Raw genomic sequence first — 15,129 nt, forward strand, 5'->3', positions numbered from 1 at the left:
TGAATAAATCTTTATGAATTCATGTTAATCAAATATTTCTTAGGACATAAAAAGAACTATCTATAAAAGGGAGGTTTGAAAAATTGGGCTTCATCAAAATTAGAATCTTTTGCTGCTCAAAAGACACCTTTAGGAAAATGAAAGGCCAGCTACAGATTGAGAGCTATAAGTATTTCTAATACATACAGTCTGACAGTCTCATATGAACAGGAAGGTAGCCAATTAAATATGAGCAAAAGATTTAAAAAGACACTTCATTAAAGGAAGTCATAATCCCTTGGGAAGCATAGGATGCATATGAAAACATGTTCCACGTCAGGAATTGGAAAACTATGGCCCATGGACCAAATCTGGCCTATTGTCTGTTTTTGTAGACAAAGTTTTATTGAAACATCATTACACCCATTCATTTATGACTGCTCTCATGCTATAACAGGAGAGTTGAGTAGTTATTAAAGAGACCCTGTGGCCACGAAACAAATATTTCCTGTCTGCCTCCTTACAGAAAAATTTGCTATCCCCTGGTCTAAAGGAATCAAATTCCAGGGAAGACTAAGCTCTTCCTAGGTGAGCAAACACCAGTGGAGAAGTTTGGCCTAATTTAATGTAATTTTCCCCAGGATAAAACTTATTTTTCTTGGAATTATAATTTTTTACAGTTGGATCTTATTTTTTTATTTTTTAAATCATAGTTAATTCATTTTTATTACTAAGCTAACAAACTCTATTAAAGGCAAAATTATACAAGTTTTTCTTTAAGTTTTGGTAACTTAAGGTGTAATATTAGAAAGTTCTATCTTATTCTGAGGAACAAACTACACTTCAAGGTTAAAACAGTGATGTAGAGAGAGAACAAAACAAACAAAACAACAACAACAAAACAGTGATGTAGATTCATGATGTTGACCAGAAGTTAGTACTAAGAGAAATTGTACTGAAAACCACTTGGTTTAAACAGCCTGTACTTATTTCCATCAGTAAGTTAAGTTGTGACTGCAAACAAGTAAAGATGAGGATTGAAGGCATGTGCTGCCTTTCTGAGGACTGACTAGTCTCACTGCCCAGGTGGTATCCACTCATGGATGTATTTGCCCTGCTCTTCACTAGAAGTAGGGGCTCCTATTTCCAGTGCAGATCAGGGCATGTGTTGGTCTTTGATCAGTTCAACACACTCCAGAGAGATGTAGGGAGTAAATCTTAGTGGCCTGGCAGGCCAGGCTTATATGCTAACTGAGGAGTCTAGACATTCTGGGTTTGCCTCACATTCTTATTAGTTTGTTGTTGCATCAGCTGTGTTCTGATTGGTTACACTCTAAGATAAAAGCCATTACATCATTGATTATATAAATTGTTTACATAAAACGTTTTGTGTTTGAGGTACAACAGGTGTCAATCTCCTTTGAATGAGCCATATACTTATCTGTAACATGTTTACAACCATAGTTAGTTTTTAGAAAGACAGTTTTTCAAGCAAGAGAACATTTTTGATGGAAAAGATTGGTTACCATTTTTAAGCATAGCAAACAGATTTTACTCCTGTTAAAATGTAGAATAAGGTATCCTTTACAGAAAATTCATTTCACTTATTACAAAGCCCCAGTATTATTTAGTTTACTTAAATTAAATCCGATATTACTACTTTTTCTATGTTAGGATAATTTAATGTCACATATGAACATAAAAATGATTTTTGTAAATTTAGTTTCAGTATCAGTATTTGTACTAGAAATACAATAACATTAACTCCATAAACTTTTATTTTTCTCTATTTCCATGAGCTAATAATCAGTTTGACAACCCAGCAAAGTGGCATGTTATAGGGAAATTTTCTGACTGGAGCAAAATTTAATGAAACAATGTTTAAGGTCATCTTTGATTTCTGCATGCTTACTTCCACATCATACTTCTTCAAGTCCTATCTACTTTAAAATCAACCTTGAGTCCATCCTCTTATCTTCATCTCTTCTTTATCTCCCACCCCATTTCCAGTCCAGGCCATTTTCATCTTTTACTCATTGTTTTAGTCACAGTAAGCTCTAGAGTAACACATTAACCTTCTAATCTCAGTAATTTTGCACAGCAAAGGTTTACTGTGGCTTATGTAAAGTCCAGTGTAGTTTGAGCTGTGATCCTCTTCCATCTTGTAGCTATAATATCTGCACAGTGGCTTTGAAGTTGGTCAGATGGACTAGAAATGACTTTATCACTTTTGCTCACAGCCTGTTGGTCAGAGCTAGTCACATGGCTCCAACTTAAGTGCAGTGAAGGCTGGGAAATGTAGGACAGCACATGAAATATTTAGAGATCACAATTATCTGTACCACATTTAGGTTATTATAGTTGCATCCTAATTGGTTTCCTTATTTACTCTCATGTTCCACTACAATGCTTTCTTTACCTAGTAGCTAGAGTGCTTCGAAAAAAAAATTTTGTTACTATCTCGCCAATAACTTCCTTTTTGCATAAAATCCAACACTTTGCCCTCACCTGTGCAACTACTGCATGATATGGTCCTTGCCTTCTTCATTAATTTCATGATTGGCAGTTAGTATTGTTATAACTGTGAATAGTGTATTTTGAATAGGCATTTTTAATTTTGTCCATAGCTATGAAAATGTGATTTAAAATAGTGTCACATTTACAAAATCACAATAATAACTATAAACTGAATAATAATACCAAGAGAAGTCCTAATTTATATGGCAGTCTCTGCAGTCACATTGTAGGTAATTAGAATCTGAAGAAAAAAAAAAAGCCTTTTGAGAACATTGACATAAAATCTGTTATAATGAATAAATTCTGTGTAGTAGAGTTACAATAATTCTGTTTCTCTGACAAATGATCTCAGCATAAATGTTTTCTTTGGCTAAAGTTTATATGAAAGATATTTCATTAATGTTAAACGTGTAAAAATTAATAAAGTTTATTTTTTAGAGCAGTTTTAGGTTTACAACAAAATTGAGTGGAAAATAGAGTTCCTATATGTCCCCTGTCCCTACACAGATATTACTTCCCCCACTATCAACATACTGCACAAAGGTAGTGAATTTGTAACAATCTATAAACCTACAGTGACACATCATTATCACTCAAAGTCCATAGTTTACATTAGGTAGGGTTCACTTTCAGCATTGTGCATTCTATGGGTTTTGACAATAAATGCAATTTTTAGACAAGTTTTTCATGAAGTTTGTGTTTTGCCATTAAGTAGTTACTTCCCTTCAGTTGTACTTTCAATTTCTTCTGTTATGCCTTCTTCAATTTCTTCCTTGGCAGTATGAAGCTCCTAATTAATTATCCCAAACACCACACACACACAAACACTCTCTCTCTCTCTCTCTCTCTCTCTCTCTCTCTCTCTCTCTCTCTCTCTGTGTCTGTCTCTCTCTCCCTCTCCTCCCCCCCCTCACTCTGATTGTTTTCTAGTTGGAGTGGTTGAAATATTTTCTTAAGGTAATTAATTTGTAATCCCACAAACTGAGGATTAGAGCAGTGCCCTTGCCAAAAGATAGAGGAGCTAATTAAGGTTCAACCCTTATTTTCAAATGTGCATGAAAGAAAGCCTGTATATAAATTCTTTCTCATCTCTGAGCTGTGAATCCTAGGAATAAAGTTTTTAACAAGCTGTTTATCTTAATAAACATCTCAGGATTTATATATTTGATATGTTTATTGAAATGTAGCACAGCATTCATATTTTTGATAATTTTTGACATTAAAAAATTGATTCCTGTTCTAGCAAATGAAAATTACATTTAGTAAAATTGAGTACTCTATGGTTTGTTACATGGATTTAGATCTAGCACAGTTCAAATGACTTGTCTTATACTTGACATCTACTTACATATAAAAGGCTCATGTAACAGTTTTTACATGGTGTTAGTATTGTCATTCTTGTTTCTTTTCCTTTGCTGGCCTACTTCTGTTTCAGCCCTTGACCATTAATAAAGTATTAAATAGCAAGGAGATTATCCTACTACTGGGTACACAATATTGAATAAAAACAGGTGTTTGTGGGATAGAAAGATAAGGAAATCAAATCTTTGAGAAGTTGATATACCATTCTTCTTTCATATAATTAGATGTTTTATAAAGTAATTCGGGATTGTATGACAAGAGTCAAGGAAGCTATTAAGCAATCTTTGTGAAAACTTGATTGTCTTTGTGCTTTGACTAACTGTGTTTGTCTTGTTCACAGTAACTGTAGTACTGAATGGAAGTGGCTTGTAGACAGAGCAAGAGTTGGCAGCCGTTGGACGTGGCTTCAAGCCCAGATTTCAGAACTAGAATACAAAATCCAACAACTAACGGATGTTCACAGGCAGATTCGTGCCTCCAAGGTATTGTGTGTGCTCTTCTATTTAAAAAAATATTATTAGTTTTAGTTTCTTCTCATCTCTCCACACAAAATAATTGTTATTAGGCTTTATAAAAATGTAGCTAATGTTAAGATTTCTGATATACTAATTCTGTAAGTTGAAACTATTTTTGTAACTTATCACAAACATTTTATCATATTGAGCAGTTAAGAATTTCTTTATTGGATTTCAGTTAATAGAAATGATAAACATTTTTTATAAACCTCTACTTTGTTGGAATTTATTTTAACATATGTGAGAAATTCTGAGTGTATCTTATTGGAATCTCTTTAGAGTTTTTTGTTTAAGAAAAATTAAAAACACATAAAAATGTTCTAGAAAGCAATACAATGAATACCTGTGTACTCACCCTCAAATTTATCAAATATTAAATTTTTATTAATTTGGGTTTTGTTTTTAGAATAATAAAGCATTACCTTACAATTGAAGTACTTGTATAATCCTTCCTGATCCCATTCCCTTTCCCTATGCCACTGATACCAACATATTTTAAAAGATTTTAATTTTATATTGGTGTAAAGTTGACTAACAATGCTGTGTTAGTTTCAGGTGTATAACAAAGTGATTCAGTTATATATATACATGTACCTATTCTTTTTCAAATTCTTTTCCCGTTTAGGTTATTACAGAGTATTAAGTAGAGTTCCCTGTGCTATACAGTAGATCCTTGTTGGTTATATATTTTAAATATAGCAGTGTGTACATGTCATTCCCAAACTCCCAATCTATTCCTCCCCCTCCCCCTTTCCCCCTGGTAACCATAAGTTTGTTCTCTAAGTCTGTTTCTGTTTTGTAAATAGGTTTATTTGTATCTTTTTTTTTTTTTTTTAGATTCCTCATATAAGCGATATCATAGGATATTTGTCTTTCTCTGTCTGACTCACTTCACTTAGTATGGTAATCTCCAAGTCCATCCATGTTGCTGCAAATGGCATTATTTCATTCTTTTTAATGGCTGAGTAATATTCCATCATATATATGTTCCACATCTTTATCCATTGCTCTGTTGGTGGACATTTTGGTTGTTTCCATGTCTTGGCCATTGTAAACAGTGCTGCAATGAACACTGGAGTGCATGTGTACTTTTGGATTATGGTTTTCTCCAGACATATGCCCAGGAGTGCGATTGCTGGATCATATAGTAGTTCTATTTTTAGTTTTTTAAGGAACCTCCATGCTGTTCCATGAAGTTTATGTTTGTTCTTATTGCCATTTTGTTGTTTTGGATTTGTTTTTGTAGGTGTTTTTTCTTCCCTTCATCTTTTTTTCTCTTCTCTTGTGATTTAATGACTAACTTTAGTGTTGTGTTTGGATTCGTTTTTCTTTTTTCCGTGTGTATCTATTGTAGATTTTCAGTTTGCAATTCCCTTGAGATTTTGATATAGCAGTCTGTATATAAACAAGATTGTTTTAACTTGCTGGTCTTTTAATTTCAAATGCATTTCCAATATCCTGCATTTGTGCTCTCCTCTTACAGTTGCTGGTTTTGATTTGTGTGCAGGTAATTTCCCACCTTTACTGTATGTTTGCCTTTATCGGTGAGCTTTTCCATTCGTAATTTTCTTGTTCCTAGTTGCATCCTTTTCTTTTCCACTTAGAGAAATTCCTTTAGCATTTGTTGCAAAGCTGATCTGGTGGTGCTGAATTCTCTTAGCTTTTGCTTATCTGTAAAGTTTTTGATTTCTCCACTGAATCTGAATGAGAGCCTTGCTGGGTAGAGTATTCTTGGTTGTAGGTTCTTCCCTTCATCACTTTAAATATATCATTCTACTCCCTTCTGGCCTGCAGAGTTTCTGCTGAGAAATCAGCTGATAACCTTATGGGAGTTTCCTTGTAAGTTATTTGTTGCTTTTCCCTTGTTGCTTTTAATATTTTTTCTTTGTCTTTAATTTTTGTCAGTTTGATTATTATGTGTCTCAGCATTTTCCTCCTTGGGACTCTCTGTGCTTCCTGGAATTGGGTGACACTTTCCTTTCCCATGTTAGGGAAGTCCTCTTTTCTTTTCATTCTTTTTTTCTTTATTCTGTTCTGCAGCTGTGATTTCCACCATTCTGTCTTCCAGTTCACTTATCCGCTCTTCCATCTCAGTTATTCTGCTATTGATTCCTTCTAGTGTATTTTTCATGTCATTTATTGTATTGTTCATCTCTGTTTGTTTGTTCTTTAGTTCTTCTAGGTCTTTGTTAAACATTTCTTGTATCTTCTCGATCTTTGCCTCCATCCTTTTTCCAAGATCCTGGATCGTCTTCATTATCATTATTCTGGACTTTTTTTCCAGAAGGTTGCTTATCTCCACTTCATTCAGTTGTTTTTTCTGGGGTTTTATGTTGTTCCTTCATCTGAGACATAATCCTCTGCCGTCTCATTTTGTGTAACTTTCTGTGATTGCGGTTTCCATTCTTCAGGCTGCAGGTTTGTAGTTCTTGCTTCTGCTGCCTGCCCCCTGGTGGCTGAGGCTGTCTAAGAAGCTTGTGTAGGCTTCCTGATGGGAGAGACTGGTAGCTGCCCACTGGTGGGTGGAGCTGGGTCTTGTCCCTCTGGTGGGCAGGGCTGTGTCAGGGGGTGTGTTTATTGGGCAGCTGTTTACTCAGGAAAACTTTAAACATCCTGTCTGCTGATGGGTGGAGCTGTGTTCCCCTCCTGTTGGTTGTTTGGCCTGAGGCATCCCAGAACTGGAGGTTCCAGGCTGTTGGGTGGGTCCAGGTCTTGGTGAGAAAATTGTGGCCTCCAGAAGGGCTCATGCCAATGAGTACTCCCCAAAACTGCTGCCGCCAGCATCCTTATCACTGCAGTGAGCCACAGCTGCCCCCCACCTCTGCAGGAGACCCTCCAATACTAGCAGGTAAGTCTGGCCCAGTCTCTTATGAAGTCACCACTTTTTTCCCCTGGGTCCTAGTGTGCTTGAGGCCCTGTGTGCACCCTCCAAGAGTAGAGTTTCTGTTTCCCCCAGTCCTGTGGCATTTCTATGATCAAACCCTGCTGGCATTCAAAGCCAGATTCTCTGGGGGATCCTCCTCCCATTGCCAGACCGCCAGGCTGGGGAGCTAGATGTGGGGCTCAGAACTTTCACTCCTGTGGGAGAACTTCAGTGGTATAATTATTTTCCTGTTTGTGGGTAGCCCACCTGGTGTGTATGGGATTTGATTTTATCATGATTGCTCGCCTCCTACTGTCTCCTTGTGCCTCCTTCTTTGTCTTTGGATGTAGGGTATCTTTTTTGATAGGTTCCAGCATTTTTTTGTCAGTGGTTGTTCAGCAGTTAATTGTGATTTTAGTGTTTCCATAAGAAGGGGTGAGCTCAGATCCTTCTACTCAGCCATCTTGTCTTCTCCTCCTCCCTGACTCCAACATGTATTGATAGGTACTATTTTTATGAATATTTATTGGTCCATAGGTATTTATCTGTATCTATAAATAAAATTTGTTTTTCATGCTTTTAAAGTCTATATGTTATATTTATACTACAAACTCTTTTGCAACTTGCTTGTTTTTGCTCAGCATAATTTTTATACATATTTATACTTCCTGTATGACATTTAATTGTATGAATGGAATGGAATTTTATAAATACAATGGGTGTTTATCTCTTCTCCTATTTTCTATTAATAGACATGTACATTGTTTCAGTCTTTATGCCAGTAAAAACAATACATCAGTGACTGTCTTTTATGTGTTTTTTGGTGAACCTATGGAGAGCTTTTCTTGGGTATATGCCTAAAAGTGGAAATACTTGATCTTAGGCATGGCTGTATATGCTTTCCTATACCACTTATGTGATTGGGTAATCAATATTCCCACTGGCAGTGTGTGAGAGCTCCTGGTTTTCCACATCCTTGTGAACTTTTTGAATTTTTTGGTCTCTTAATTTTTGCAGTGTAATAAGAGTGAAATATTATTACTGTTTTAATTTAATTGTTCCCAAATATAATGAGATTGGGCCTCAGTGTAATTGACCATCAAATTTTGTTGTTTTATTTTTTAGATTCCACATATAAGTGATATCAAACAGTATTTGTCTTTCTCTGTGTGACTTATTTCACTTAGTCTAACATCCTCCAAGTCCATCCGTGTTTTTGCAAGTGGCAAAATTTTATTCTGTTTTATGGATAAGTAGTATTCCATTGTGTGTTTGTGTATGTATGTGTGTGTGTGTGTGTGTATCTCACATCTTCTTTATCCATTCATCTGTTGATGGACACTTAGTTTGCTTCCATTCTTGGCAATTGTAAACAATGCTGCTATGAACATTGGGGTGTATGTATCTTTTTGAATTAATTTTTTTTTCAGATATATATGCAGGAGTGGAATTCCTGGGTCATATGGTAGTTCTATTTTTAGTTTTTTGAGAAACCTTCATAATGTTTTCTACAGTGCCTGCACCAAAAATACATACATATACATTCCCACCAAAAATGTACGAGGGTTCCCTTTTCTCCACATCCTTGCCAACATTTATCATTTGTGTTCTTTTTTTTTTTTTGCGGTACGCGGGCCTCTCACTGTTGTGGCCTCTCCCACTGCGGAGCACAGGCTCCAGACGCGCAGGCTCGCAGCCATGGCTCATGGGCCCAGCTGCTCCATGGCATGTGGGATCTTCCCGGACTGGGGCACGAACCCACGTCTCCTGCATCAGCAGGCAGACTCTAAACCACTGCACCACCAGGGAAGCCCTATTTGTGTTCTTTTTGATGATGGCCATTCAGACAGGTGTGAGGTGATATCTCATTGTGGTTTTAATTTACATTCTCTGATGATTAACTGTGTTGAACATTTCTTCATGTGCCTATTGGCCACATGTAAATCTTCTTTGGAAAATTTTCTCTTTAGGTCTTCTGCCCATTTTTTGATTGGGTTGTTTGGAGTTTTTTGCTGTTGAGTTGTATGAGCTGTTTATAAATTTTGGACATTAACCCCTTACTGGTCATATCATTTGCAAATATTTTGTCCCATTCAGTCGGTTGTCTTTTCATTTTGTTGATGGTTTCCTTTGCTGTACAAAAGACTGTAAGTTTAATTAGGTCCTATTTGTTTATTTTTGCTTTTATTTCCTTTGCTTTTGGAGACAGATCCAAAAATATATTGCTACAATTTACTTCAAAGGGTGTTTTGCCTATGTTTTCTTCTAGGAGTTTTATGGTTTCCAGTCTTACATTTAAGTCTTTAATCCATTTTGAGTTTATTTTTGTATATGATGTTAGAGAATTTTCTAGTATCATTCTTTTACATGTAGCTGTCTAGTTTTCCCAGTACCACTTACTAAAGAGCCTGTCTTTTCTCCATTGTATATTTTTGCCTCCTTTTTTATAGATTAATTGACCATAACTGCATGTATTTATTTGTGGGCTCTCTATTCTATTCCATTGATCTATGTGTCTATTTTTTTACCAGTACCATACTGTTTTGATTACTGTAGCTTTGTAGTACAGTCTGAAGTGAGGGAGTATCATTCATCTAGCTCTGTTACTCTTTTTCAAGATTGTTTTGGCTATTTGGGGGTCTTTTTTATTTCCATACAAATTCTAAAAGTTTTCATTCTAGTTCTGTGAAAAATGCCCTTGGTATTGTATTTTGACAGGGATTGCATTGAATCTGTAGATTGTCCTGGATAGTATGGTCATTTTAACAATATTAATTCTTCTTCTTTTCTTTCTTTTTTTTTGGCTGCACTGCATGGCATGCAGGATCTTAGTTCCCTGACTAGGGATTGAACCTGTGTCCCCTGCAGTGGGAGTGCAGATTCTTAATCTTAACCACTGGACTTCCAGAGAAGTCCCACAATATTAATTCTTCTAATCCATAAACACCATATATCTTTCCATCTGTTTGTATTGTCTTCAGTTTCTTTCATCAGCATCTTATACTTTTCCAAGTACACCTCTTTTAATTCCTTAGGTAAATGTATTCCTAGGTATTTTATTCTTTTTGATGTGATTGTAATTGGGATTGTTTCCTTGATTTCTTTTTCTGCTAGTTTGTTGTTAGTCTATAGAAATGAAACAGATTTCTGTATATTAATTTTGTATCCTGCAACTTTACTGAATTCATTGATGAGCTCTGGTAGTTTTTTCATGGTATCTATAGGATTTTCTTAGTATCATGTCAACTGCAAACAGTGATAGTTTTACGCTTCCTTTCCAGTTTGGATTCCTTTTATTTCTTTTTCTTTCCTGCTTGCTATGGCTAGGACTTCCATACCATGCTGAATAAAAGTGGCAAGAGTGGGTGTCTTTGTCTTGCTCCTGATCTTAGAGGAAATGCTTTCAGCTTTTCACCACTGAGTGTGATGGGTTTGTCATATATGGCCTTTATTATGTTCAGGTATGTTCCCTCTATGCCCACTTTCTAGAGAGTATCATAAATGGATGTTGAATTTTGTTAAAAGCTTCTTCTGCATCTATTGAGATGACATTTGGTTTTTATTCTTCAATTTGTTATTGTGGTGTATCACATTGATTGATTTGCATATGTTGAAAGTCCTTGCAAAAATCTTGAGAAAAATCCCACTTGATCATGGTATATGATCCTTTTAATGTATCTTTGGAGTTGGTTTCCTAACATTTTGTTGAGGATTTTGGTATCTATGTTCATTAGTGATATTGGCCTGTAATTTTCTTTTTTGTGTGATATCTTTGTCTGGTTTTGGTATCAGGGTGATGCTGGCCTTGTAGAAAGAGTTTAAAAGTGTTCCTTTCTCTACAATTTTTTGGAATTGTTTGAGAAGAATAGATGTTAACTCTTTTGTAAATGTTTGGTTGAATTCATCTGTAAAGCCATCTGGTCTTGGACTTTTGCTTGTTGGGCACTTTTTTCTTTTCTTTTTAATTACTGATTCAGTATCATTACTGGTTATTGGTCTGTTCATATTTTCTGTTTCTTCCTGGTTCAGTCTAGGGAGATTGTACCTTTCTAAGAAGTCTTTTCATTTCTTCTAGGTTGTCCACTATATTTGTATATAGTTGTTTATTGTAGTCTCTTACAATTGTTTGTATTTATGTACTCTTGGTTGTAACTTCTCCTTTTTCATTTCTGATTTTCCTGATTTGGGCCCTCTTTTTCTTCATGAGTATGGTTAACAGTTTATCAATTTTATCTTTTCAAATAACCATCTCTTAGTTTCATTGATCTTTTCTATTTTTGTTTTTGTATATATTTCATTTATGTCTGCCCTGCTCTTTGTGATTTCTTTCCTTCTACTAAGTTTAGGTTTTCTTTATTCTTTTCTTAGCTCTTTCAGGTGTGAGGTTAGGTAGTTTATTGGAAATTTTTCTTGTTTCATTAGGTAAGCTTGTATAGCTATGAACTTGTCTCTTAGAACTGCTTTTGCTGCATCCCTTAGATTTTGGATCATTGTATTTTTGTTTTCATTTGTCTCCAGGTATTTTTTTTATTTCCTCTTTGATTTCTTCAGTGATCCAGTGGTTGTTTAGTATCCTATTGTTTAGCTTCCATGTGTTTGTGTTTTTTTTCTTGTAATTGATTTCTAGTCTTATTGCATTATGGTTGGGAAAGATGCTTCGTATGATTTCAATTTTGTTAAATTTACCACGGCTTATTTTGTGGCCTAGCATGTTATCTATCCTGGAGAATGTTCCATGTGCACTTGAAAATAATGTGTATTCTGTTGCTTTTGGATGGAATATTCTGTCTGTCTATCTATCTATATTGTTTCTCTGGTCTAATATGTCATTTAAGGCTAGTGTTTCCTTATTGATTTTCTGTCTTGATGATTCGTCCATTTATATAAGTGGGATGTTAAAGTGTCCTACTATTATTGTGTTACTGTTGAGGTCTCCCTTTATGTTTGTTAGTATTTGCTTTATGTATTTAGTGCTACTATTTTGGGTGCATATATATTTATAATTGTTATATCTTCTTCTTGGATTGATCCCTTGATCATTATGTAATGTCCTTCTTTGTCTCTTGTAACAGTCTTTATTTTAAAGTCGACTTTGTCTGATATAAGTATTCCTACCCCAGCTTTTTTTGATGTCCAGTTGTATAGAATAATTTTTTCTATGCCCTCACTTTCAGTATGTGTGTGTCCTTAGATCTGAAGTGAGTGTCTTTTAGACAGCATATATACAGGTCTTCTTTTTGTATCCATTCAGCCACTCTGTGTCTTTTAGTTGGCCTTATAACTCTTATTTTCAGCTCATATTTAAGTATTACTTTGAGTGCATAGCATGTATTGAATTCTCTCGTTCTGTTTTTAATATGTTTTAATTTCCAATGTGATTACCTTTTTAACCTGAGTTATTTAATAATACATCTTTATGTTCCTGAACTCATGAATCTTTTTTTTTTTTGGTATTTTTGTCATTTAAGTGCATTGTAATCTGTGAACTGATTACCTTGTATGGTTTCCATTCTTCGTGACAAAATACTAATCAAATTTTGTAAATGCTCAATGTGTGGTAGAAATAATGTATATTCTTTATTTGTTGATTATAGAATTCTCTATTAAACTGGTTGACTTTGTTGTATACATCTGCTATATCTTCATATATCTAGATCTTTCAATTCTAATATATATATTTGATATATATTTATTAATATTTGTCATCATTTTGAATTTTTCAGTTTCTCCTAGTAATTCTGTCAGTTTTTGCTTCTTACACTTTGAAATACTAATGCTATTTGGTAGATACAATTTTTTTTTTTCTTCCAGGTGTTTGTTTTATAAGGTAGATTTAGCTAGGTTTTTTTTTTTTTTTTTTTTTGCGGCACGCAGGCCTCTCACTGTTGTGGCCTCTCCCTTTGCGGAGCACAGGCTCCAGACACGCAGGCTCAGTGACCATGGCTCATGGGCCTAGCCGCTCCGTGGTATGTGAGATCCTCCCAGACCGGGGCACGAACCCGTTTCCCCTGCATCGGCAGGCAGACTCTCAACCACTGCGCCACCAGGGAAGCCCTAGCTAGGTTTTTAAAATCCACTCTGAGTAGTTTTAATTTTCGTTTTCTTTTATTTTCCTCTCTTTGTGTTTTGTTTTTCACTTGTCTTTCGTTGGATTGATGGAACTTGCTTTATTCCTTTCTTCTCTCTCTGCTCTTCTGAAAGCTATACATTATAGTCTTATTCTTTGTCATTACTCCTAGTTTGTAACATACTTCCTTAAGAGCAAATAATTCTAACAATGACTAAAAGTACTCAGTACTTTTATATTCTTTTTTTTCTTAAGATATGGATCTTAATGCTATTTAACTATGCATTATATATATCTGCTTCAATCTAGTTATTTTACAGTCAGTAATTAATTACATTTCTAACAGATTTCATTAAAAATATGCTCACTGTTTTTTTGTATTCTGTATATAAAATTAGGTTACAGAGTAAGCTTCTGTAACAACATAACTCACAAATATAATGGCTTTATAAAGATACATAATGCTTCAAAAATAAAGAGTGAGTACATGCTGGTAGAGCAACTTGGTTGAACAGGGTCATTCAGGGACTCAGGTTCCTTCTGTCTTGCTTCTTTGACATACTCTCAGGTGTGTTGACTGCACTGTTGGACAGGGTTGTAGTCTTCTCATTTGTGCTCTCGAGAAGTGCGAAGAGAAGTGTGGTATAGTTTGTCTTTAAGTTGGATGTGACTTGGAAGTTGCACTACTTTGTTTCATACTCCATTAGCCCAAACTTAGCCATATGAGTATAGCATGAGTACACTCCATGTGTAGGAGTGAAAGCTGAGTAATACTGTCTCACTGAGAAGTTGTATGTGTAGCTAAAACTCCGGTAGGGTTGGAGTCTTGAAAAGAAGAGGAAAATGGGTACTGGAAGAGTATGCAGTATCTGCTACTTTATCTTTTCTCTCTTGGTTTGCTTCTTGCTGAAGTAAATTCTTTAGTACTTTCTGATATTAATCTCTGAACATTTAAACTCTCTTTGTATTTGTATGTCTCAAAATACTTTTATACTACCCTCACTCTTCAATGATATTTTAGGTTGATAGAGAATTCTGATTTGATAGTTATTTTCCCTTAGGCCTTTAAAGATAGTATTTCATTGTTTTCTTTATAATGATGAGCAGTTTACTATCAATGTAATTGTTTTCCTTATGTAAGTACTCTGTCCTTTCTAGCTGGTAACTTAAAATTTTTCTTGTTTATTTGATTTTCTACATTTTTTAAACTAACGTGTTTAATTATGGATTTATCTTTCTTTATCTTGTTTTCAGAGTACACCTTTTTAACTGTACAATTTGCTGAATTTTGACAAATATATAGTTGTGTAAACATCACCATGATCTCCCCCTCTTAATTATTGAACTGCTGTTTCCAGGAAAGGACAAAAAGTGCTTATTTTATAGGAAATTTGACAAAAATAAGCTAACTTTCTCGCACATTGATTTGCAAGTTCTGTCAGATGTTCATGTTGAGATGTCCTGATAGAGTTAGAAATATGAGATTTGGAGAAGGCAGGTTTATAAGAAGATGTAGATGTAGAAATGGCAATTAAAGCTATGCTATTATATTATAGCAATTTTTAAAATAAAATTTATTCATCTCTCTTTCCTTCCTTGTTTTCTACCTTTCCTTCATTCTTTCCCTTCTTTCCTTTCACACACAGTTATTAGGTGCCTAATATGTGCTTAGGGTATACAGTGATGAATAAATCAACAGAGTTCTTATATTTTTAGGGTTTAGTCTAATGGGGGAAAAATTGAGCAAATGATTACAGAAATAAACACTGTTTTATTTCCCAGCAGGGGAAATTTAACACGGAATTTTCCTAGCTTAAGCATATATT

The 15,129-nt window shown here is 34.9% G+C and overlaps 1 protein-coding gene across 8 annotated transcripts in view; it reads left to right on the forward strand.

Annotated features, from left to right (window-relative positions):
- Positions 1-15,129, forward strand: part of KANSL1L (KAT8 regulatory NSL complex subunit 1 like) — a 153,372-nt gene that overhangs the window by 39,961 nt on the left and 98,282 nt on the right. For all 8 annotated transcript variants that reach the window (XM_029226001.1, XM_029226004.1, XM_029225999.1 and 5 more), the window contains one exon: positions 4,199-4,340. In XM_029226001.1, the coding sequence (XP_029081834.1) occupies positions 4,199-4,340 (142 nt within the window). The remainder of the gene's footprint in view (positions 1-4,198; positions 4,341-15,129) is intronic.

The sequence above is a fragment of the Monodon monoceros genome, unplaced genomic scaffold (genome assembly GCF_005190385.1).
Source record: "Monodon monoceros isolate NGI ecotype Baffin Bay Population unplaced genomic scaffold, NGI_Narwhal_1 Super_Scaffold_16, whole genome shotgun sequence".
Lineage (NCBI taxonomy): Eukaryota > Metazoa > Chordata > Mammalia > Artiodactyla > Monodontidae > Monodon > Monodon monoceros.